The following is a 23,068-nucleotide window of genomic DNA, read 5'->3' as shown; positions in this document are numbered from 1 at the left end:
GAACTCAGTATTAGACCAGGCTGATCTAGAACTCACAAACACATACCTGCCTCTGCCACACCTGGCTTTTTTCCTTTTTGTTTTTTCTTAAACAACCACTTAAAAATTAAAACATCCAACTCCAAGGTGGGACCCAGTCCCTCTAGTTTGAGAGGGTACCCCTGAGTTCATGTGCATACAGACACAGACAAACACAAACAGAGAGAGAGAGAGAGAGAGAGAGAGAGAGAGAGAGAGAGAGAGAGAGAGAATTAAAATGATAATAAATTTTTAAAAGAAAAATTTAGCTAGTGAATGTTTTTCCTTAACATTACAGGGTGTGCTTGGGATCTGCTGATCCTTGTTGCACACTGGTAAAGAAATGAGGATTAATCTTCCTATAAGATTAGTTTTCCTAAAATGTTACTTGCATCATATTAATACCCAAGTCTAAAACCTCTATCAATGCACCTTGCTGAGTAAGACCAATCTCTATAGTACCTAGTATTTCCAGCTCCACTCTCCAACCCAAGCTTTCAAACTATACCCAAAAGAACTGGCCATTCTCATTAAGTTGAACGGCTTACACTTACCTGCCTCTGTTTATGTGTGCTGTTTCCCAATCCCATGTTCTTTCCTCCTGTTCCAAACTTGACCAAATATCCTTCCTTCAGCGCACAAATGAAATCCTACCTTTACATGACTCCACCCTCCTCAGAACATTTAAATGTACCACCTCAACCTAGCATATTTAGTTGCTTCTCTGAAGGTAGAATTCACTTCAAATGAACTCTAAATTCCTTGAGGGAAAGCAGAAGTTTATACCACCCTCAGTCAATGGATCTAACAAAAGGTAAATAAGAAAAAGACATGTATGAATGCATGTAATATAAATGTACAATTTTTTCTTACTGAAATAGCTAGGTAGCTGAAGTCAATGTGGCTTTATCCTTATTTCTTTCAATAACTGAATGCTTTCTATGTGTACAAACTGAACACTGGAAAAGACACAAAATGACAAACACAGCTTTCCTATTCCTCAGTTTTTTATTTACTAGTTGTTTAGAGAAACAATAGCACAATACAAATAAAAACTCCCAATGGGTCATTATTTTAACATAGAATACAGTATCATAACCTACAGTACAGACACAGTTAGCAGACCAACTCTCTATTACATACCTATAAGTTTGCATCATTTGTCTTGAGGATACAAACAAGCTCTAAAACTAAAGTGCTCTAGTTTACCCTACTTCCTCAGTGTCAGACAAATTAAGGACAACCGGCAGGCAGGGCCTTTGATTCCATCACTAGGAGGCAGAGGCAGGTGAGTCTCTTCGAGTTCAAGGGAGTCCCAGTACACCAGAGCATCACAGAGAAACCTGGGGGGGGGGGTCTCTCACAGACCCCAAAACATACACCAGAAATCCAATAAGGTTTTATTTAACTCACCCAGATTTGAGGGAAGAAAATAATTAGCTGTATCAACACTTTTAAGGAAACAGCCCATGCTGTTTACTAAAAAGTATCTACAGGCAAAATTTCCTGACCAGATAGATTAAAGACTACATCTTGTACTTAAACTCTAAGGAATTCTAAGACCAAAAGTGTGAACTGTGCCCAATTTTACTACCCACATATATATGTTTAACAATATAAAACTTCTCTTGGGATATTTGCATTCCAATGCAAGCTACAACAATAGCTTAAAACATTTGTAACAAATGCATAGAAACACAATAAATGCCAAAAGACAACCATGAATATGAAAAATGTGACTTTCTAATTCTCCAAAACATACTGGGGGAAAAAAAACTTATTTACAAGCCTTCTATTTAACAATAACTAATATTAATAGTGCACTGACTATAAAGGGCAAACTCAGGAGCCAGAGACCTGGCTTATTCAATTCCTATTTTACCACAGGCCTAGTCTGGGGTGTAGCACTAAATTTCTCCGTTTCCCCATATACTGACACAAGAACAACTTAACTGACATTTTCAGGTTGTAAGAACTGATTAGAAGTCTATGAAGTACTTCAGGACCATGAAGGGAATCCACTGTAGGCATAAAATGTCACCCCTATCTAATGCAAAAGCCACAGCTACCTGTTAGCAGTAGTTCCAAACCTAACCGTGTAATTCTTTTGTGTCTTAACAGGGCAAACCCACTATGGACCAGCAAGGTACATGCACTTCAGGAGCTGGTTGAACAATCTCAGAAAAAAACTGCCTTTCAGATTTTCCATTTCCCCAAAAGAATCGTGTCACTAGCCAACCCTAATACTTGCAAAGGAAACATAAAGGTTAGGAACAGTTGCTGAGAAGCCCAGATGGTCTAGAGACCGACAGGAATCACGGAGGAACTTTTCTTTGTTAACAAACCAGAAATGTGACCCCTGAAAATAATCTCAGAAAACAATCCTTGTGAAGAGAGTTGTACTAGAGAGAAACGGCCCTACCCTTTCTTACCTATAGAACTACACATGGTTTTAAAGAGAGTGCAGACAAAATTCGCTCAAAACCTAAGCTAAACTAGGCAGGTTGTCCAGCACCTGCTCGGTGCTGAGCACTGGGCACTAAAGAGCTTGCTCAGGAAAAGTGCTGATGCCATCTCCAGCTGCCCCTGAATGACAGTAACAATGCAAACACTGACAAAAGAGCTAGGAGGCCACCCAGAGCCCCTGCCTGGCAGCAGCTCTGCCCGAGCCTCCACGTACAAAGCGACAAATCCCCCAGAGGCCCTGGTCTGACAGATCTTCCAAGCGAGACCAGGAGTAGCAACATGAGAGATAGGGAAAAAAGTACTGCCTGTCACTCCTTTCAGGGGAGCGGGGTGCTTCAAGGGTGGTGGCAAAAGCTGAGGTCCCCTCGGCCAGTCTCTGGCACGAGGACCGCGCCAACTCGTCCTTCCCCACCGCAGAGGCCGTCCGCGGAGCCGCGGAGCCCGCGCTCGCCCCGGCCGGGTCCGGCCAGCAACTCCTCGCCCAACTCCACGGGCGCCAGGCCGCCGGCCGGAGCGCCGGGTGGGGAGGCGGCGCGGCCCGGCCCGCTCCCTCGGCACGCGGTCCGCGCCTGCCGCCCTCCGCCCCAGTCCCCGCCCGCCCGGCCCCGGCTGCCCAGCTCCATAGCCCGGGCGGCCTCGCGCCCTACCTGAGGCGGTGTACCAGCTCCCGGCGTGGCTGGCTTCCCGGCAGACCACTCGGTTGGACATCTTGGAGCCTGTGCCGCCTATGGTGCACGAGGATGAATGAGGAGGCGGCGGCGGCGGCGGCTCCGCGAGGGGACGAGACGCCGCGGGCCCAGCCCAGGAGGAGGCGGCCGCGGGGAGGGGACCGGCCCGACCCAGGAGGAGGAGGAGGAGGAAGAGGAGGAGATGGCAGCCGGGGCGGGCAGCGGCAACAATCACCACAAACTCTGCCGGCCGCCGGAAGACGAGGCCCACCGCGGCTTCACTGGAGCCGCGCGGCCGCAGAGTCGCCGCCGCTGCCCTGACCGGGCTGCTTCCGCGAGCCGCCCTGGCCCCGCCGCGCGCGCCTGCCGAGCCTCCCGCTGACCCCACCCCCCGTGACTCCGCGCCTCCCCCACCCGCCCCGCCCCACCGCCAGGCCTCCCTCCTGCCGCGCGCCCGCCGGCCCCGCCCTGCCCGCGCCTCCGCCCGCCGTGCCGCGCGCTCAACGGCGGAAGCGGGACGGGCCCCGCGCCATCCGGGGTCCGGAGGCCGCGGGCAGGCGGCGGCGGTCTGTGCCACCCCCACAGCCCGGGGCCGGGGCCTGAACCCGGTGAAGGTAGAGCCTGGGAAGCCCACGCGTCCTTACTCGCCGCGCTACCGGGTCCGGCCCACTGAGCATGCCCAGCGCCGCGGCCCGGCCCGCCGAGGAGGCTCAGCGTGCACGCTCCGCTCTCCGGGGTTTAGCGCCAGCAGAGGCTGGGGGCGGGGCGCAGAACGCAACCGCGAGACGAGGAGAGCCCCTTCCCCCAGCTGCCTGGCTTGTCCCCGCGCGCCGCTGGTTCAGTACGCACACGCGGTCGCTGCCCGCCAAGTACGGCCGGGGTTCCCCCTTCCCCGGCGTCCTTGGTGGGTTTCCACCCTTGGGGTGTCGCCCAGGAATGCGAGTCTGGGGCCGCGCCGCGAAGTTTCCCTAGTAGAAACTACGCGCGCGGCGAGGCGTACAGGGATGGTAGGATATGGGGAGAGGACCCTGTATAATGTAACCTTTGCTTCCCAGGCTCGCCCTTACGACCTAATAATGTCTTTGGCACAGTTATATTTACTAATTGTATTTTGGGTACAACCGCAATGTGACAGATTGTCTCAGTTACTTCCTACTGTATAAAATGAGGTGACATTCCGGAGGGAGGGGTACCTAGGATTTTGAGTTAAAGTGTGAGAGGAGCCTGACAGGGTAAGGAATACTACAAATGTCACCCTTCACTTATAAAATCCCAGTATTCCACGTAACTGTCGGCAGCAAAAGAATTCCTTTTCAAGTTGGGTAGAATCACAAAGGAAGTGGTTTGGCTTTGAAGTGCTGGATTCCAAAACCAAGAAGAGTAAGAGTTTCCCATCTCCCAGAAAGTATTTGGAACAGAAATCATACACCGGGTATATCTTAGTTTCACATAAGTCCAAAGTAGTTATCTAGCTGCCTAACCAAGTTCTGTGTTCCTTAATGCTGTAACAGTATACTTTTTGTTTGGTTGGGTTTTTTCCCAAATTATCAAGTGTTATGAAGAAAGCCCAGCAGTTAATTTCAATGGCAAGAAAAGGGTTAATTGCTTCTTTCTCCCGAGTTTGTGTTACTTACCAAACTTAGCGAAGGCCATAATGGCGAATAAAATACTTCTTGGACAGTAGAAATGGCTCAGTGGTTAAAAAATACGCACTGCTCATACAAAGGACATAAGTTGAGTCAGAATCACATTGGGTAGCTAGCTCCCAAGCTAGCTCCCAAGTCCAGTTCCAGGGGATCTAACGCCCTCTTCTGGCCTCCACAAACACCTATGATTACATGCACATACTCCCCCACACACACAAATTATAACGAAATATGTTTTTAAGGATTTCTAGACGCTTAGGTTTTTCTCTTTTCTAAGACAAAATGTCACTAGGTAACTGATTGGCTTGAATGGAACACCCAAAGTAAACTTTGCTGTCCTCAAGGAGATCCACCTGCCTCTGCCTCTCTAAGATTGAAGGCAGGTACAACAGCAGCTCTTTCGACATAGGCTCTCCCTATATACCCATCACTGGCCTGGGACTGAGTGTGCAGACCATGCTGGCCTTGAACTTCAGCTGGGAACCCACTTGCCTCTACTTCCCTAGTACAAACACACCCAGCTCCAGACTCTTGAAAGAAATCAATCCTGAAATTCCTGGTGGCTCATTTAATGAGATCTGATGCCCCTCTTCTGGTGTGTCTAAAAGCTAAGTGTACTTATATAAATAAAATTAATAAATTTAAAAATAAAAAAAAAAAAAAAGAAAGAAATCAATCAAACCTATTTACTACCACCTCCCCTAAAAACTAACTTCGTACTCATTCATAAACTTCATGGTTTATTAGCAATTTTATATAAATTTTATTGACAATCTGTTATATATACTAGTGATTTTGACATTCCATAAATGTTATTCATAGTAGAAACAAGGAAAAAGTAGTCCATATGACACACGAACAAAAGAAAACAAGTCCCAGAACCTAACATTAGTGCATATAGTTTCCAAAACGGAAACCTTTGAACAGGGCCTGGTGGCATACATCTTTAGTCCCAGACACTCAAGTGGCAGAGGCAGAAGGATCTTTGAGTTCAAGACTAACCTGGTTAGGCTGGAGAGATGGCTCAGTGGTTAAAAGTGCTGACTGCTCTTTCAGAGGTCCTGAATTCAAATCCCGGCAACCACATGGTGGCTCATAAGCATCTGTAATGGGATCTGATGACCTCCTCTGGTGTCTGAAGACAGTTACAGTGTACTTATTAGATAATAAATTTAAAAAAAAAAAAAAAAAAGGTCTTGTCTGCTCTGGTCTACAGAGTGAGTTCCAGGACAGCCAATGTAAAGACCCATGTCTCAGGAGGGGAAAAAGAAAAGAAAGGTAACCTTGAACTCAAAGATCCACCAACCTATGCCTCCATCATAGGTATGCACCATCACCCTGGCCATTAAGGAGAATTACAACGTGTATTTTGTTAACATAACCTTTGCAAGGGCTTTTAACTTGAAAACATGATTAACTATGCTTCCAGTGCAGGGCTCTCAACTTCAGTATTACTTTTAGTTTGACCCCAACAGATATTGATGGCAGCAGAATCCTAACTCACTACTGTCTCTACGCCACCCAAGGGGGAGACGACGCCCATTAGAGGACACCTATTCTGGTCTAAGTGTTCCCTAGCTCTCGTCACAACTCTCTCAGGGCTGGTGAGCTGTTTCTTCATAGGGAACAATAGGAATACACTCAAAAACTACTGCTCACTTCCTTTTATGTGTATGACTTGCCTGGATGTAAGCATGCATATGTCCTGTGTGCCTAGTCAGACGAGGGAGGTCCTATGCCCTGGAACTGGGGTTACAGTGGTGAACCACTACATGGAGCGCTGAGAATCAAATCTGGGTCCTCTGACAGCAACAAGTACTCTTAGGATGTCACCTCTTCAGCCCCCTGCAGAGATGCCATGATCCTAAGTGCTTGCTGCTCAGCTCTCAGAGCCTTGGGAGACTGGGTGGAAATCCCATGTAAGCACTTACCGGCAGTGTTGTCTTCAGCAAGGCTTTTAACCTCCCCAGTCCATCCTCTTTCTGTGAAAAGGGAAAGAGAGCTGCCCCGCAGAGTGCGTTTGATGCAAACATATGGTGGCTATTAAGTCGTTACTACAAAGTTACCATGTTCAAAAGTACAAGCGACTCATGGAAACAGAAATACTTGTCATACACAACAACAACTATAAAATAAAGATGCTTTAACAGTTTATTTTGAAGGTCTTTTTAAAAACAAAGTAAAAGACAATCTGAGAAAAAAAATTGCACAGATGACACTCATTAAATAAGTATGGTGATTAAATCAGACAGGGATATGCTGTCTTCTGCAACTCCAGAAGTGAGTTCCGTGGTCCTGAAGGTTCTTAGACTTCCAGAGTGAGGAGGGGAATCATGGCAACGAAAGCTGCCTCGTAATCATGTAAATCTACAGTAGCAACCAAATGTTTCTTTTCTTCCCAAGAAATCAATTTCGATCTTCAAACTGTGCCTTATTTTTTAAAAGATAAGATGCTAGAAACTCGATGGGATTTGGTGGTCTGTAAAGGAAGAGGACAAGGGTTAGAGAGATGGCCTGTACATATGTTAATTTAAACATTTTTTAAACATACCATTTTTCAAAATGCATGTTTAATTTTTATTTCACAGTGAAAGGCTATTCATAATAAATATGGTAAATGAGATGGACAAGTTAAGGAGCCAAAATTAAAGTTTAAAGGGTCTTAAATTGCTTTGTAGCTTAGAACCAGTTATGAACACGAAGAGTCTTTAATCCTTATTTGTTATAACTGCATGTAACCATGGGCGAGAAACGACGTCAGAGGACAACTTTGTAGAGTTGGTTCTCTCCTAGCCCCATGACAAGGGACTGCTGCTCAAGTGCTTTTCCCCAGAGCCTAAAACATAGCTGAGAAAATGAGTGGCCATGGAGACTTCTAGGATGCTAGCAGTGGTCAGCTTCTTGACTTTAGTGCACACTGCACAGGGGTTTAGTTCAAAGTGTGGTGATGCACACCTTCGTGCCCAGCATTCTGAGACATGCAGGCAGATCTCTGGGAGTTAAGGCCAGCTGCTCTACACAGCCAGTTCCAGGCCAGGCCGAGCTACAGTGAGAACCTTACTGTGTGCCTACAGTACGTATAGGTTCCTGAATATTGTCCTCCAGCAAAACAACATGTAAAGAAAGGACATGCCACTAGCAACATTAGCACACAGATGAACTCATGGACAACCGATCACAAATTAACGATCCTTTAGACAACTGCTACTTTTCTTTTTTCTTTTTCTTTCTTTTTTTTTTTTTTTTTTTTTTTTTTCGGGCTGGGGACCGAACCCAGGACCTTGCACTTGTGAGGCAAGCGCTCTACCACTGAGCTAAATCCCCAACCCCAACAACTGCTACTTTTTAAAGAGTCATTTCAATTTTTCTTCAAATCTTTTTTGCATTTGTTTTGTGGGAAGCATAACACTTCTGTGGAAGTCGGGATTTTTACTACATGGTTCCTGGGGATCAAACAAGGGTTACAGACTTGGTGGCACACCTCTTCACTCCATAAGGAATCTTGCAAACCCAAGTACTTTGAATTAATATTTATGATGCTGTAACAACCAATTCACACCTGAGAAAACCACTGGTAAATTTAAAAGTTATAACTCCACATTTATTACTTATGTAAGTTATTCTTGCTGAAAACCTAAAAAATTGGGGAACTATATCCTATTGCTTCAAAAGGCATACTAAAAACTGAACACAGTGGCATGTCTGTAATCCTAGTTCCGAACCAGCTAGGTTTGAGTATCAAGTTCAAATCCAACCAGTACAAAACAGCAAAACCCTCCCTCCCGAACCCTCCCACGCACTGAGCAGGGACCAGTTAATGGTGCACACCTGCAATCCCAGGACCTGGAGACTGGAGCTACAGAGCAACAGCAAGGTCAAGGCAGGGCCCTGCAGGGGGTGTGGGACAGCGGGCATGGGACAGCCGGCTGGAGTTCAAGCTCATTCTATGCAGTAAATCTGGGGCCAGCCTGGGCTGCACAGAGACACACTCAGAGAAAAGGAGGCAGGGAAGTAGATGAAAAGGAAAAGGCAAAAGACAGGCCAGACAAAGTGGCATATCCCTGTAGTCTCAGTACTTGGAAGCCAGAGGCAGACGGTCTACAGAGTAAATTCCAGGCCAGCCAACGGAACAAGATGAGACCACTCAAAGAGGCAGAGTTGGGGAGAGGGGAGGAAGGGAAGGCAGTTAAGCAAGCAAATGGAGAACTGATTTCCCATTATAAAAATTACAGCCCCTTGTGCTAAGCATGGTGGCACACACCTTTTCGGGGGGTAAGGGATTTATTAGTGAATTCCAAGATAACCAAGGCTACATGGGTGAAAAAAAACTTATGTATGTATTTTATATGATTGCTCTGAATGCATGTACGCTTACATGGTAGAAGGTGTCAGATCCCATTAGTGATGGTTGTCAGATGTCATGTGGTTGCTGGGAATTGAACTCAGGACTTCTGGAAGGGCAGCCAGTGCTCTTAACCACTGAGCCACCTCTCAAACACACCTATCCCTACTTTGGTTTTGCGTTTTTCCTCCTACCTGAGACAGGGTTTCTCTGCTATTATAGAACTCACTCTATAGACCCGGCTTGACCTCAAACATCCACCTGCCTCTGCCTCCCAAGTGATGGGATTAAAGGCAAGTGCCACCACTACTAGGCTTGGTTTTGCCTTTTTGTCTATACAGGGCTTCTTTGTACAGCCCTGGCTGTCCTGGTACTTGCTCAGTAGAACAGGCTGACCTGAACTCAGAGTTCCACCTGCCGCAGACTCCCCAGTACACCGTTCAAATGCCTTTACTGCCAGCACTTGGAATGAAGAGGCATGGGGGCCCTGTAAGTTCTAGGACAGCCAAGGCTATGTAGAGACCCTTCCTCAAAATGAATTAAACTTAAGAAGATTTCCCTATGTACCTTAAACAGTATTCACACCAAGTCGTCTAACACTGAGCTACAACCTCAGCCCTTAGCCTTTTTCTTTTCTATTTCCTGAGAAAGATAATAGTCACATACTCTACCAAGAACTCACCATGCTCCTGCCTCGCCTCCCACTGCTTACACCAACACACCTGACCAGGATCATCCTCTGAGCTGCCTACCACACTAATTCACAAAAACCAGGTTAGCCTAGTGACTTACTTTGCTACATCTCTTTGCTTATTACATTTATAAATACCTTATTAGTTGACATTGTCCTGGGTTTTTTTTTCCTTCTAGCACTTAATAGAACTACTTAGAATTATAATTAGGCATAGCTGTACACACCTATAATCCTAGCACTTCAGAAGCAGAGGTAGAAAAAGCAGAAATTCAAGCTCATCTGAGGTACAAAGGAAGTCTGAAACCAATTTAGGCCACATAACACCCTGTCCAAACAAAACAATACTAGTGATTAAAAATTCAACTTAAACAGAATTTCTAACATACCAGCATTCTTTGGAAAAATTAAAAAAATATAAAAAATTTCCCTTTTGAGGTTGTGCTGGGGATTGAACCTGGAGTCCCAGGCAGCCAGGGCAGCATCTACCACTAAGTTATAACTCCAGTCCAACCACATTTCGTCATCAAGAGCAGAGACAAGACACAGTCAGTCATAAATAAATCTTATTTTATAAAAATAAGTAACCAACCCTCAAGAGACCGGAGGCGCCAGGAAGTTTAGAGGCCTGGTGGGGTGGGTCGGGTGGGAACATCCTTGTGTAGGGGTGCGGGAGCAGGGGGCGCTCGGGAGGAAGTATGGGATTTGGAACGGTTAGGGGGAGGACTGCGAGGGGAATAAAATCTGGAATGTGAAAATAAATAAATTTAAAAAACTTAAAAAAAAAAGTAACCAAGAAAAACCAAAACACAATATTTATTGTCTTCACTTAATCAGTTAGTACTGACCATGAGTATTCCAATTCCAAGCACACGCTTTATTGAGCACAGGGAGAGAGATAGAGACAGAGAGACAGAGACAGAGACAGAGAGCGTGTGTGTATTTTGTCTACATGTTTATCTGTACCCAGAGCCCAGAAGAGGGCATCAGATGCCCTGAAACTAGAGTTACAGGTGGTTTTGAGCTCCATGCAGGTACTGAGAAACAAATCCAGGTCCTCTGCAAGATCTCGTGCTTGACATTCGCATTTTTGTTTTTAGAGACCATGTCTCATCGAATAACCATGGCTGGCCTGAAACTCAACCAGCCTATCTGCCTGCCTGGACTGGAGATGTTTCTGCCACAACCAGGACAGATAACTTTTATATAAACTAACATATCTAGGCCCATAACCTACATGGTAAAAAGAAAAAACTGTCCTCTGACCTGCACACTCACACTCGGGCATACATGCATGCACATGCACATGCACACACAGTTAAATAGGATAAAAATTCAACTAACACATCTGTTCTACATTAATAACTCAGAGGAAGCACCTTCTTGTCAGTTTACCACAGAAGTTATGACTGTCCTAGATTAAAACATAACACACACACAATAAAAACTGACTAGTTTACAAATCAAACTTGCTTATTATGTTTGCTTACATAAAAATAATTTAGGAGCTGGGTAAGACAGCCTAACTTGGGACATGGTATGCAAATGAGGCTCTAACAGCCTTCTTCAGATGCATAGCAAATTCAGGGCCAGTATAAGCTTCACATGACTCCCTGACTTAAAAAAAAAAAAAAAAAACCAGAAAACAGTGGTTTACCCTGCCCTGTCATAGGACCTAGGTTTGATTCCCAGCACCACTGTTGCCTAACAACCAGACAGAATGCCAGTTCCAGGGGATCCTACAACCACTTCTGGCCCCTGTGGGCACCAGCTATCCAGAGGGTGCACAGACACACATGCAGGTAAAAAACATATACAAATGCACAGAACACATGAAACTCAAGACGGATGATCAAAATGCGAATGCTTCACTCCTTCTTCAAAAGGGGAACAAGAATACCCTTGGCAGGGAATAGGGAGGCAAAGATTAAAACAGAGGCAGAAGGAACACCCATTCAGGACCTGTCCCACATGTGGCCCATACATATACAGCCACCAAACTAGATAAGATGGATGAAGCAAAGAAGTGCAGGCTGACAGGAACCGGATGTAGATCTCTCCTGAGAGACACAGCCAGAATAGGGCAAATACATAGGCGAATGCCAGCAGCAAACCACTGAACTGAGAAGGGGACCCCCATTGAAGGAATCAGAGAAAGGACTGAACGAGCTTGAAGGGGCTCGAGACCCCATATGAACAATGCCAAGCAACCAGAGCTTCTAGGGACTAAGCCACTACCCAAAGACTATACATGGACTGACCCTGGGCTCCAACAGCATAAGTAGCACTGAATAGCCAGTAAGAGCACCAGTGGAAGGGGAAGCCCTTGGTCCTGCCAAGACTGAACCCCCAGTGAACGTGATTGTTGGGGGGCGGGCGGTAATGGGAGGAGGATGGGGAGGGGAACACCCATATAGAGGGGGAGGGGGAGGGGTTAGGGGGGCGTTTGCCGGGAAACTGGGAAAGGGAATAACAGTCGAAATGTAAATAAGAAATACTCAAGTTAATAAAAAAAAAAGAAAAAAGAAAAAAAAAGAAAATTTCCTGTAATAGACATCATAGGAGTAGACTTCATTGGGAAAACTAAATGTATTTTTCCCAAATACTTATATTAATTATTGAAATAGTGTACTTAAACTGAAGAGAATTTTAGTGAAAAGAAGTACAGTTTCTTTAATGGAAAAAATCACTTAAAATAAACAGTATCTGCCTAAGAGAACTGCAAATAAATAAATAAATAAATAAATAAATAAAACATATACATGAATGCACGCATTCGCACTCCCGTGTACATACACACACGTACGTACACACACACACACACGCACACACACACACACACACACACACACACACAATAAGGGCAGGAGAGATGGCTCATAGGTTAAAAGCACTGACTGCTCTTCCAAAGGTACTGAGTTCAATTCCCAGCAACCACATGGGAGCTCACAACCACCTATAATAGATCTGATGCCTTCTTCTGGTGTGTCTGAAGGAAACAATAGTTTAAAATAAATAAATCTTTAAATATGTGTGTGTGTATGTATATGTGTGTGTGTGTGCGTGTGTGTGTGTTTAGCCAGGAGGTGGTGACACACGCCGTTAGTCCCAGCACTCAGGAGGCAGAGGCAAGTGAATCCCTGAGTTCCAGGCCAATCTGATCTACAGAGCAAGTTTCAGGATAGCCAAGACTACACTGAAAAACCCTGTCTCGAAAAAAAAAATTACTTAATAAAAGTTTAGCAGCAATGGGACTAGAGTGATAGATGACTCAGCAAGTAAAAGTGGTTGCCTCTAAGCCTGACAACCTAGGTTCAATCCCCAAGATCCACACGGTGGAAGAGAACTGGATTCCCAAAAGTTGACCTCCACATGTCTACCACAGAACACGAACACAAACGAACACACGCACACCATATATAAATGTAACTATAAAATAAAAATAACAAGTTTGACATCCTTGAACAAAGACATCCTAGTAAAAACCACCACAGACCAGCAATGGTGTTCTGGGTGTGGAGCCCCACGTCATTCTCTTCTCACAGACATTATCTCACCTTTCCTTTGCGAGCACAGCAAGTCCCTGTAATAAGATAGGCACAACTGTCTGGTCCAGGTAGGCACGGGTGGGCAAGGACTGTAGATCCACCTTCTGTTTTGATGACTTTTCTGCATTAATCTTCTCATTTTCAACTATTCTCTAGTGATGTAAAAGAACAATGCATGAATATCCCCAAGTCCAAGACTATGTGGAGAACAAGACAAAGTTAGTGGGAAAAGGGCACCGGGAAGAGGAAAATCATGGCTGGAGCCATACCAGATGGCAGACCTCTCCCCCAAAAGAAATTCAAGCCAATCCCTAAATTTCTTTTTTTCTATTATTATTTCATGGGTATGATACTTGGCCTGTATGGGTATACGTGCACCATGTGCCCAAAGAGGCCAGAAGAGGGCATCAGATTCACTGGAATTAGAATTACAGACAGTTGTGAGCTGCCACGAGGGTGCTGGGAATCCAATACCAGACCTCTGCAAAAACAACATTTGCTCCTGACACTTGCCAACTCTCCAACCACAACGCCTAAATGACATGCAAACGCTTCCTCTCTAAAGTCTCGGAACCCCCACACACACACACACACATACACACACACACACACACACACTTTCTTTTCCTTTATGTAGCTCCTGGCTGTCCTGGAACTGACATATAGACCAGGCTAGCCCCAAACCCAGAGATCTGCCTGCCTTTACCTCCCAAGTGCTAAGACTAAAGGTGTGAGCCACCATGCCCAGCCCTCACCTTGAACTTCCAAATCAAGTGCTGGTGCTGAGATTACTGGTGTGTACAGCCGCCCCTGACATTTGATTTTCTGAAGAAAGATTCATGATTTTTACAAGTGCACATGCACAGGCACACAACTAAAAATACAGTGAAAAAAATTTTTCCTTTAAAAACTTCATCTTAGGGTTGGGGATTTAGCTCAGTGGTAGAGCGCTTGCCTAGCAAGTGCAAGGCCCTGGGTTCCGTCCCCAGCTCCGAAAAAAAGAAAAAAAAAATATAAAATAAAAACTTCATCATGGGGCTGGAGAAATGGCTCAGCAGTTAAGGGTGACTGACTACACAGTTTTTTTGGGTTTTTTTAAAGATTTATTTATTTATTTTATGTACGTGAGTACACTGTAGCTGTCTTCAGACACACCAGAAAAGGGCATCGGATCCCATTAAAGATGGCCCTGAGCGCCACCATGTGGTTGCTGGGATTTGAACTCAGGACCTCTGGAAGAGCAGTCAGTGCTCTTAACCACTGAGCCATCTCTCCGGCCCCTGACTACAGTTCTTGAAGACCTGGATTTGGTTCCTAGCACTCACATGGAGGCTTACAAATAAATGCCTGTAACTCCAGTCCCAAGGGATCTGATGCCCTCTCTGGCCTCCTTGGTACAGACTTACACTCAAGTACACACATGTACACACAAAATAAAATAAGTTAGTTAATTTTAGAGTCTTAACTGATCAGAGGATTTGTATATTCACCCCCAAGAAGACTGCTCATTCACATGCTACTACAGCACCTCCAATAAGAAACAGCAATCCAGGCTGGAGAGATGGCTCAGTGGTTAAGAACACTGGATGTTCTTCCAGAGGTCCTGAGTTCAATTCCCAGCAACCACATGGTGGCTCACAACCATCTGTAATGAGATCTGATGCTCTCTTCTGGCCTGCAGACATACATGCAGACAGAAAGCTGTATGATGTATACCTAATAAATAAATAAATATTTAAAAAAATAATAAAAGAGGAAGAAAGCAATCCAAGGGATGGGCTACAATGCAGGGGGCACTTCTCTAGGATGCACAAAGTCCTGGATTCAAATAAAGCAGTAACTGGGTATGGTATGTGGTAGTACATTCCTGTGATCCCAGCACTCGGAAGAAAGAGGCAGGAGAATCACGAATTCAGTGCTATTCTCAGCTACACAGAGTTCAAACTCAGCCTCAGCTACAAGTAACTAGCTTTTAAAGGGGGCACTGCCTTTAATCCCAGCACTTGGGAGCCAGAGGCAAGTAGATGTCTGTGAGTTCAGGGCAGGGGCTAAGATAGATTAAAAATGTAAAAGACAATTCAAAAGGGGACAACTCGTGGAGAGATGGCTCAGGGTTAAAACAATGACTGCTCTTCCAGGGTCCTAGTTCAATTCCCAGAACCACATGGTGGCTCCCATCTGTAATTAAAAATGCCCTCTTCCGGTGTGTCTGAATAAGACAATTCAAAATAAATAAGAAAATCTTTTAAAAAAAAAAAAAAAAGAGGGACAACTCAAGAGAAATGACTTGGCGGTAAGAGTGAGCCCTACTAACAGGAAGTGGTGGCACACGCCTTTCTTGACAGCACACTGAAGCAGGTAGATATCTGTGATCTACAAAGTTCCAGGCCACCCAGGGCTGTTACACAGAAAAGCTGTCCAGGCAGGGATGGGCTGGGGTGAGCACTCTTTCAGCAGATCCCACTCCCAGCAGCCACTCCAGCAGCTCACAAATGCCTGTTACTCCAGCCCCTGGAGGACCTGACACCGTTCCAGGCCTCTATGCTCTCCCACACATACACATACAGACAAATTCAAGTTTTAAATAAATCATTACAAAAGGAAACAATTCCTATAATACCCTCCTTAACCAACTTCACTCAAGTACTTTACTGAGCACGTACCATGTGCAAATGCTGGGCTTAATTCTAGATAAGTCAGTGTGACAGTTGTGACTGATCATCAACTTGACACAGTCTAGAATCCTGAAGGAAATAAGACTCCGAGCACACCTGAAAAGGATTGTCTAGATTAAGTTCCTCTCTGGGCTTGCCTGTGAGGAAGTCTCTTGCTTAGGTTAACTGAGGTAGGGAAACCCTTTGCATGGCTTCTGTCCTGGACAGCACAGAACGAGGAAAACCAGCTGAACTGTGCTCTTCTTCCGGACTGCTGACACAAATGACCAGCTGCTTCAAGCCCCCTCACTTTGACTTTCCCTCTATGATGTACTGTACCCCAAAACTATAAACCAAGCTAAACCCTTCTGTCCTTAAGTAGCTTTTGTCAGGATGCCTAATCACAATGACAGGAAAAATAAAAGTCAGTATCATGGATTAACCTAAATGCATATGATCCAAGCATACCCCAAACATGAAAACAGAAAGACGATGGTGTGCTACAGCAAAAGAGAAGGGAAAGAGCTGAGGTGAGCTTTAGGATTACAAAGAATTATTTTGGTGTACTATGGCTACAACAAAAGAGGGACAGAAGCCTGTGGCCGCTGCTTGCTTACTGCTTGCTCCTAGAGAACTTACAGGATGTAGCATCAAAGGATACCTGAGCAGTCTAGCAGTCACACTGACTAGAGGAGTGTTGGAAACTGGAAAACCAAACCAGCTACAGTTCAAGGTGAGTATTGCAAGGAGAAAATTGTGTGGGCAGGAGGGATACACAGGAAGAGACTGATCTATACTCACAGCTATTAGAGACCAGTGAGAAACTATCTGGAAGACATGGGAATGCTTCCTGAGCTCACTCACTGGGGACGCTTTGTGTTCCCATGATCCAGATCAGCAGAGACTCGAAATACATGGAACATTAGATCAAATAGTCGATGACAAAATCAGGCCTAAATTAAAAGCTGCTCTGGCTCCATCTGACAAAGGTTAAAGCCAGCCTTAAAAGTCAAACTGGGGCTGGAGAGATTGCTCAGTGGTTAAGAGCACTGACTGCTCTTCCAGAGGTCCTGAGTTCAATTCCCAGCAACCACATGGTGGCTCACAGTTATGGAATCCGATGCCCTCTTCTGGTGTGTCTGAAAACAGTGTATTCATAAAAAAATTAAATTAAAAAAAAATCAACGTTATAAAAAAAAAGTCAAACTCTTTTCAAATAGCTATGTTCTAGGACAACATTCCAGACTGTTTGAAAAAATATATTAATACTCTACAAAGTAAACTTCACAGTACCTAGCAGAATATCAAGGAATTACTAGGCAGAGAGGGTGGCTCAGACCTTTCCTCCCACTCAGGAAACAGAGGCAGAAGGATCTCTGAGTTCCAGGCCAGTCTGGTCTGCACAGGGAGTTGAGGGCCACTCAAGACTACACACATAATGAGACTGTCTCAAAAAAGAGAAAAAGACTCACGAAATGGTTGAGCTGGCAAAGGCAGTTACTGCACAAGCCCCAGAACACACAGAAAAGAGAGAATCAACTCGAAACATACAGTAACACGGGGCTAAGAGCTATGGCTCAGTGGTTAAGGGCACTGGCTGCGCTTGAAGAGAAGCCCAGGTTTGGCTCCCAGCACCCGCACGGTCGCTCACCACCAGTTCCAGAGTATCTGCCCCATCTGACCTCTGCAGGCACCAAACATGTCTGCAGCACACATACACATGTGCAGGCAGAACACTCACACTGACGAGTTTTTATGCCAACTTGATAGAGGCTGGAAGAGAGAACATCATTTGGGAGGAGACATCATTTGGGAAAATCCCCTCTCCAGATTGGCCTACGGGCAAGCCTGAGAGGCATTTCTTGGTTAATGATTGATGTGAGAGGATGGTGGTACCCCTGGGCTGCTGATCCTCCCGACAAGCTGAGCAAGTCAGTAAGAGCATCTCTCAGTGGCCTCTGCATCAGTTCCTATCCTGCTCCCCTGTATTATGGACTATAAACTATAAGACGAAATAAACCCTCTCCTCCCCAAGTTACTTTTAGTCATGGTATTTTACCACGGCAATAAAACCCCTAAGGCACACATAAATCTGGAAAGAGAAAGAAAGGGAGGGAGGGAGGGGAGGGAGGAAAGAGGGAAGGGAGAGAGAGAGAGAGAGAGAGAGAGAGAGAGAGAGAGAGAGACTGTGTGTGTGCATGTGTGCCTGTGTAACGTGCATGTGTGAGATAGACAAAGGAGGGACACGGTCTATTTTATACCCTTTGCTGTCCTGGAAATCACAGAGATCCACCTGCATCTGCCTCTTCAGAGCTTGGAGTTCTTTCCTTTTTTTTCCTTTGGTTTCACACTACAGGGTTTCTCTGTTTAACAGCCCTGGTTGACCTGGACTCACTAGGTAGACCAGGCTGGCTTGAACCCACAAGAGACCCGCCTGCCTCTGCTTATAGAATGCTGGGACTAAAGGTGTGGTGCACCCACATCTGACTCAGGGCTGGGACCTCTAAAGGTGTGCTAATGCCATGCCCAGTCTAGAATCTAAATAAATAAATATGTGCACTTCCGCCCTTGCACAGCACCCGGGTTCACTTCCCAACACTCCCAGCAGAAAGCCCAGGTGACCTGACAGTCCCCTGACCTCAGAGGGTACCAGCACCGATGGCACGCAAATACACACATAAATAAAAGTAAACCTTCACAAACAGTAATGTTATAGTAAGGTAGTCACTAGGGAGGAAATGAAACAAAACATCTATAACAAAGAGAGAAAAAAAAATCAACTCACAAAAAATAGAACAAGACACAATATATATTGTTAGGCAAGGTGACATGCACCATTAATCCCAGCACTCAGGAGGCCAGCCTGGTCTTTAAAGTGAGTTATAGAACAGCCAGGACAACATAAGAGATTCTATATAAAAAAAATCCCAAAAACAATATATATCATAGACTAGACAGGACATTTAATATACATTAGTATTATCCCGTCTGTGACCCTAAATGTCAGAATGCCAACCTGCCAGGCGAGATGTGCGATTAATGTTCTGGTGGCATGAGGGCGTACCTACTGCTTCCTGACTGGATGTGCAGCCTGCTCCACAGGGGCGTAGACACGTCTGCCTGAAATGCAAACCTGGTAAGAGCCTACAGCTCTGCCTTAGGCCTTAGGAAGTCACCTACTACTGTTGCTTCCCTAGAACAGTTGTCAAACCGCCTAAATACTTCCGTTTCTACCCATAGGTTAGTGCGGCTCTCGCCTTCAGCAGAGAAGGCCTCTTCTGTAGTGGTCAGTCAGAAAGAAAGGCTCAGTCAAGTGCTGGTACTCGGGTCTAAATCTCTAAATGGAACTTGTATGCAATTCCCCGAGAAGGCTCAGGGAGCGAAGTAGGGAGCATGGCTGTCCTCTGCACGAAGCATGAGTGTAAGCTGTGGACTCACTGCAGCTTCAGCTACTGCCTAAGGCAGCACCAACTGGATCCACTGAGTTTCAACAGATTAAAAAGCGAAAGGGAACATGTTGGGGAGTTAGGGGTGTACAGGTGAACGGTAGGGAGAGCTGCGAATGGATATGATCAAGATAGACTGTACACGTGTATGGAACTATCAAAGAATACGTCAAGATCTAAAAAAGTAATCAAGATGAAGTAAAGTACGAGCAAATAAATCTGACAAAATGTTTAAATAAGGGCTACAATTTTCCCAAATTTCATGAAAGCACTAAACCTCAAGATCCAGGTTCATGAATATAGGATGTGTGTGGCGGTGGGATATAGCTCAGTAGCAGAGCACAGCTACAGCAAATGCAGAAGCCTGGGTTCAGTCCTCACCATGAATAAACATGTTCACCTCGCACACACAGCACATCTACAGACATACATGACAGCGCACACACACAAGATGTAAAAAAACGTAAATGTGTGAACAGGCTAGAGACGTGGCTTGGGGAATTAGGTACCTTGTTCTGCAAGCATAAGGACCTGAGTTCAAATCCGGAGCCCAAATGTAAAAAGTTGGACATTTAAGAATATAGACTGGGGCTGGAGAGATGGCTCAATGGTTAAGAGCGCTGACTGCTCTTCCAGAGGTCCTGAGTTCAATTCCCAGCAACCACATGGTGGCTCATGACCACCTGTGATCGGATCCGATGTCCTCCCTCTTCTGGTGTGTCTGAAGACAGCTACAGTGTACTCATATACATTAAATAAATAAATCTTAAAAAAATCTGCCAGTGCACTGACTTATAGATACATAGATACATAGATACATAGATAGATAGATAGACAGACAGACAGACAGACAGACAGACAGACGGGACTGGAGAGAAGGCTCAACAGTTAGAAGCACTGGCTGCTCTTGCAGAAGTCCTTCCTACGCGTGGTTCCCAGCACCCACATGGTGGTTCATGACTGTCTGCAACTCCAATTCCAGTGAGAATGTGGCTCACTCTTCTGGCCTCTGTGGGCACCAGGCAGGCACATGGGGCACAGAAACCCATGAAGGCAAAATAACCAAGCGCATAAAATGTATTTCTAAAGTTTAAAAAATAAAAATAAAAATATAGACAGCCAAGGCCGGAGAGAGGTTTTGTGGCTAAGAACACCAGTACAGCAGGACAGTGCTTGAGGTCAGCCTGGTCTACAGAGTGAGTTCTAGGACAGACAGGGCTACATAAAGAAACCCTCCCTCAGAGAAAGAGACAGACAGACAGACACAGAGAGAAAAACAGTTCCTCTTGCAAAAAAATCCTCATTCAACTCCCAGCATACATAGTAGCTCACAACTGTCTGCAGCTCAAGTTCCAACCACCATCTTCTGATACAAAACACCCATAAAGTAGTAAAAAGAAATATAGAAACCTCCTGTGGTAGCACATGCCTTTACTCCCAACATCAAGATCTCTGTAAATTCAAGGCCAGCATGATCTACATAGTGAGTTCCAGGACAGCCAGAATTAATGAAACCCTATCTCAGTGGGAAAAAAATAGAAAAGGTAAAGAAATATATATACATACATATACACACACACACAGAGGGAGGAAGGGAAAAGGGAGAAACAGAGACACAGAGAAACACAGAAAGAGACAGAGAGAGATAACACAAATATAAACACAATGCAATCCTTTTGTAAAAGTCAGCTTTGGTCAGACAAGATGGCTGTGTGTGTAAGGAGCTTGCTATCCCCACATCTGATAACCCGAGTTCCATCTCCAGGACCCACCTAAGGGTAGAAGAAAACCTGCTCTGTAAGGATGCTCTCTGACCTCCACACACTTGTGTACACACACACACACACACACACACACACTCACGCAATAACAATATTAGTATTAATAATACATTAAATAAAAAAGAAAACACTTCTAAGCCTACTTGGTAGTGACCTTGAACAAGTTACTCAACTTTAAGCATTCTGGAGCTGAAGATACATTCAAATTAGTCTGGTGTGTATCTCACAAACAGCAGAACGTTGAATAAACTCTAACACCTGTTTCTACAACATCTGCCTGGAAACGTGGTCCGGTTCTTTTTTTTTTTTTTTAAACTAGAACTTAATCCCTCGACTCTCCCATTCACACACAAATTTTCTCCAGGAAGCCTCTATTTTCCTAACCAAACCTACCCAGCTCTGGTTCCTGGATTTAATCTTTCATTTACAAAGTACCTTTATTTTTAGCCAAGTATTAGCATGCTAGTAAAAGAAGCCACTTATAATCTGATACTACGGAGATCGCAGCAGCAAAGTGTTCCCTCGTGCAGAGCAGCCTAGTAAACCGAGCCTAAGTTTTCCCCAGCTCGCGAGAGACCCATAGTAGCCGACGGAGGAACTGAGCGAATTACCTCAACGCTGTCTGTGAGCCCGTACTCAGAGTGAGGGTTTTCTGCAACCTAGAAAACAAAATAGAGTCACAGAGACATCCGCCCGTCCCGCGCTGCCTCCCTGCACACCGCCACTCTGAATCCAGGGCCTTCTGGTACCTGTGTCTGTCCCTCCAGCATCTGCTCTGACTCCATGGCGGACCCTGCAAACCGCAATCAACCGGATACCAGTCTTGCAAAACAAGAAGAGCCGCGAGTTAGTTTCCCGGGAGATTTCAAGTGGAAGACGCCAGGATGCGGTGCAGCCCAGCCCGGGACCCCGCCCCTCACCCCCGCGGGCAGCAGACGCGCGGGCTGGGTCCCGCCACCGACTGGCGGTCCGCGTCGCCCTCGCGAGGCTCGGAGGCCGTCCCGAGAATCTAGCAGTGGGAGAAGGAAGACAGGGAGCTGATTACCCGCGCCAATGCTGTCGGTTCCTAAGTGCCCTGCACGGCGCCACCGACTCCCAAGCGCGAACAACTTCGGCCGTAAGTGAGGGACGTCGCGCTGCTGCCGCGCCTGCGCAGAGCGGCACCGCAGGCATGAGTGCCAGAGCCCGCCTAAGTGGGCCTCCGCCTCTGCGGCTACACCGTGTGCCGGGCCACCTGCCGGCTCCACCCCGCCGTAGATCTCCTTTATGCTGTCCTTCGTGCCACCTGAAAGTGACGTCCCCGAGGAACCGAGACCACTCACTTGCTGAGCGATTCTTATTAGGAAACCATGGGCTCAGACTTTAAAGTCAGAGAGGGAGCGCAGCGGTTGATTACTTGCTGATCTGGCCGGACGACTTAGGTTTGGTTCCCAGCACCCACATGGTGGCTCACAACTATCTATCCATGACTCCAGTTCCAGGGATCTGAAGCTCTCTTTTGACCTACGCGGTCACGAGACATGCATGTGTTCCTCATACGTTGAGGCAAAGCACTCATTTTGGAAACACATAGAATTTTTTTAAAGGCCAAAGTGAGACGAGGAGTAGTGTTTAGGAATTCTTAGTCAAGCCCAGCAGTTTGTGAGGATACCACGTTCACACTACTCTACCTTTTTTTTTTTTTAATGTCCATTAGTAAAAAAAGAAATTTCTTTCCAGGGATGAGGAGTGCAGCTCATTGTAGAGCGCTTGCCTGGGATGACCAAGGATCTTGGTTCAATTTCCACAGAAGAAATAGCTTCCCAGGC

At 45.7% G+C, this 23,068-nt stretch overlaps 2 protein-coding genes across 4 annotated transcripts in view; both read right to left on the bottom strand.

Moving 5' to 3' along the window:
• The window catches only part of Memo1 (mediator of cell motility 1), a 92,621-nt gene extending 88,764 nt beyond the window's left edge, over positions 1-3,857 (bottom strand). Inside the window, exons 1-2 of one of the 3 annotated variants that reach the window (XM_032908931.1) lie at positions 3,797-3,857; positions 3,132-3,209 (exon numbers count right to left, since the gene is read on the bottom strand). In XM_032908931.1, coding sequence (XP_032764822.1) covers positions 3,132-3,192 — 61 coding nt within the window. In that variant the 5' untranslated portion in view covers positions 3,193-3,209; positions 3,797-3,857. Of the gene's footprint in view, positions 1-3,131; positions 3,524-3,796 lie in introns of those variants that run through there. The other 2 variants (XM_032908932.1, XM_032908933.1) reach the window with 2 other exon arrangements.
• A 3,069-nt stretch (positions 3,858-6,926) lies between these two features.
• On the bottom strand, positions 6,927-22,413 carry Dpy30 (dpy-30 histone methyltransferase complex regulatory subunit). Its single transcript, XM_032908930.1, has 5 exons — positions 22,306-22,413; positions 22,010-22,082; positions 21,872-21,919; positions 13,389-13,531; positions 6,927-7,277 (listed from the first exon to the last, which is right to left on the bottom strand). The coding sequence occupies exons 2-5, from the start codon at positions 22,043-22,045 to the stop codon at positions 7,205-7,207; spliced, it is 300 nt and encodes a 99-aa protein (XP_032764821.1). The 5' UTR covers positions 22,046-22,082; positions 22,306-22,413; the 3' UTR covers positions 6,927-7,204.
• Positions 22,414-23,068: the final 655 nt, after the last annotated feature.

The sequence above is a fragment of the Rattus rattus genome, chromosome 7, assembly GCF_011064425.1.
Source record: "Rattus rattus isolate New Zealand chromosome 7, Rrattus_CSIRO_v1, whole genome shotgun sequence".
Lineage (NCBI taxonomy): Eukaryota > Metazoa > Chordata > Mammalia > Rodentia > Muridae > Rattus > Rattus rattus.
The sequence above is the reverse complement of the archived record's forward strand: the minus strand, read 5'-3'. Positions and strand labels throughout refer to the sequence as shown.

Excerpts from the sequence above, each read along its gene's own strand:
- Dpy30 (XM_032908930.1), bottom strand. The coding sequence starts at position 22,045 with ATGGAGTCAGAGCAGATGCTGGAGGGACAGACACAG. Across the intron at positions 21,920-22,009 it reads TGCTGGAGGGACAGACACAG|GTTGCAGAAAACCCTCACTC; the intron begins GTACCAGAAGGC and ends TTTGTTTTCTAG. Across the intron at positions 7,278-13,388 it reads GCTGTGCTCGCAAAGGAAAG|ACCACCAAATCCCATCGAGT; the intron begins GTGAGATAATGT and ends CTTCCTTTACAG.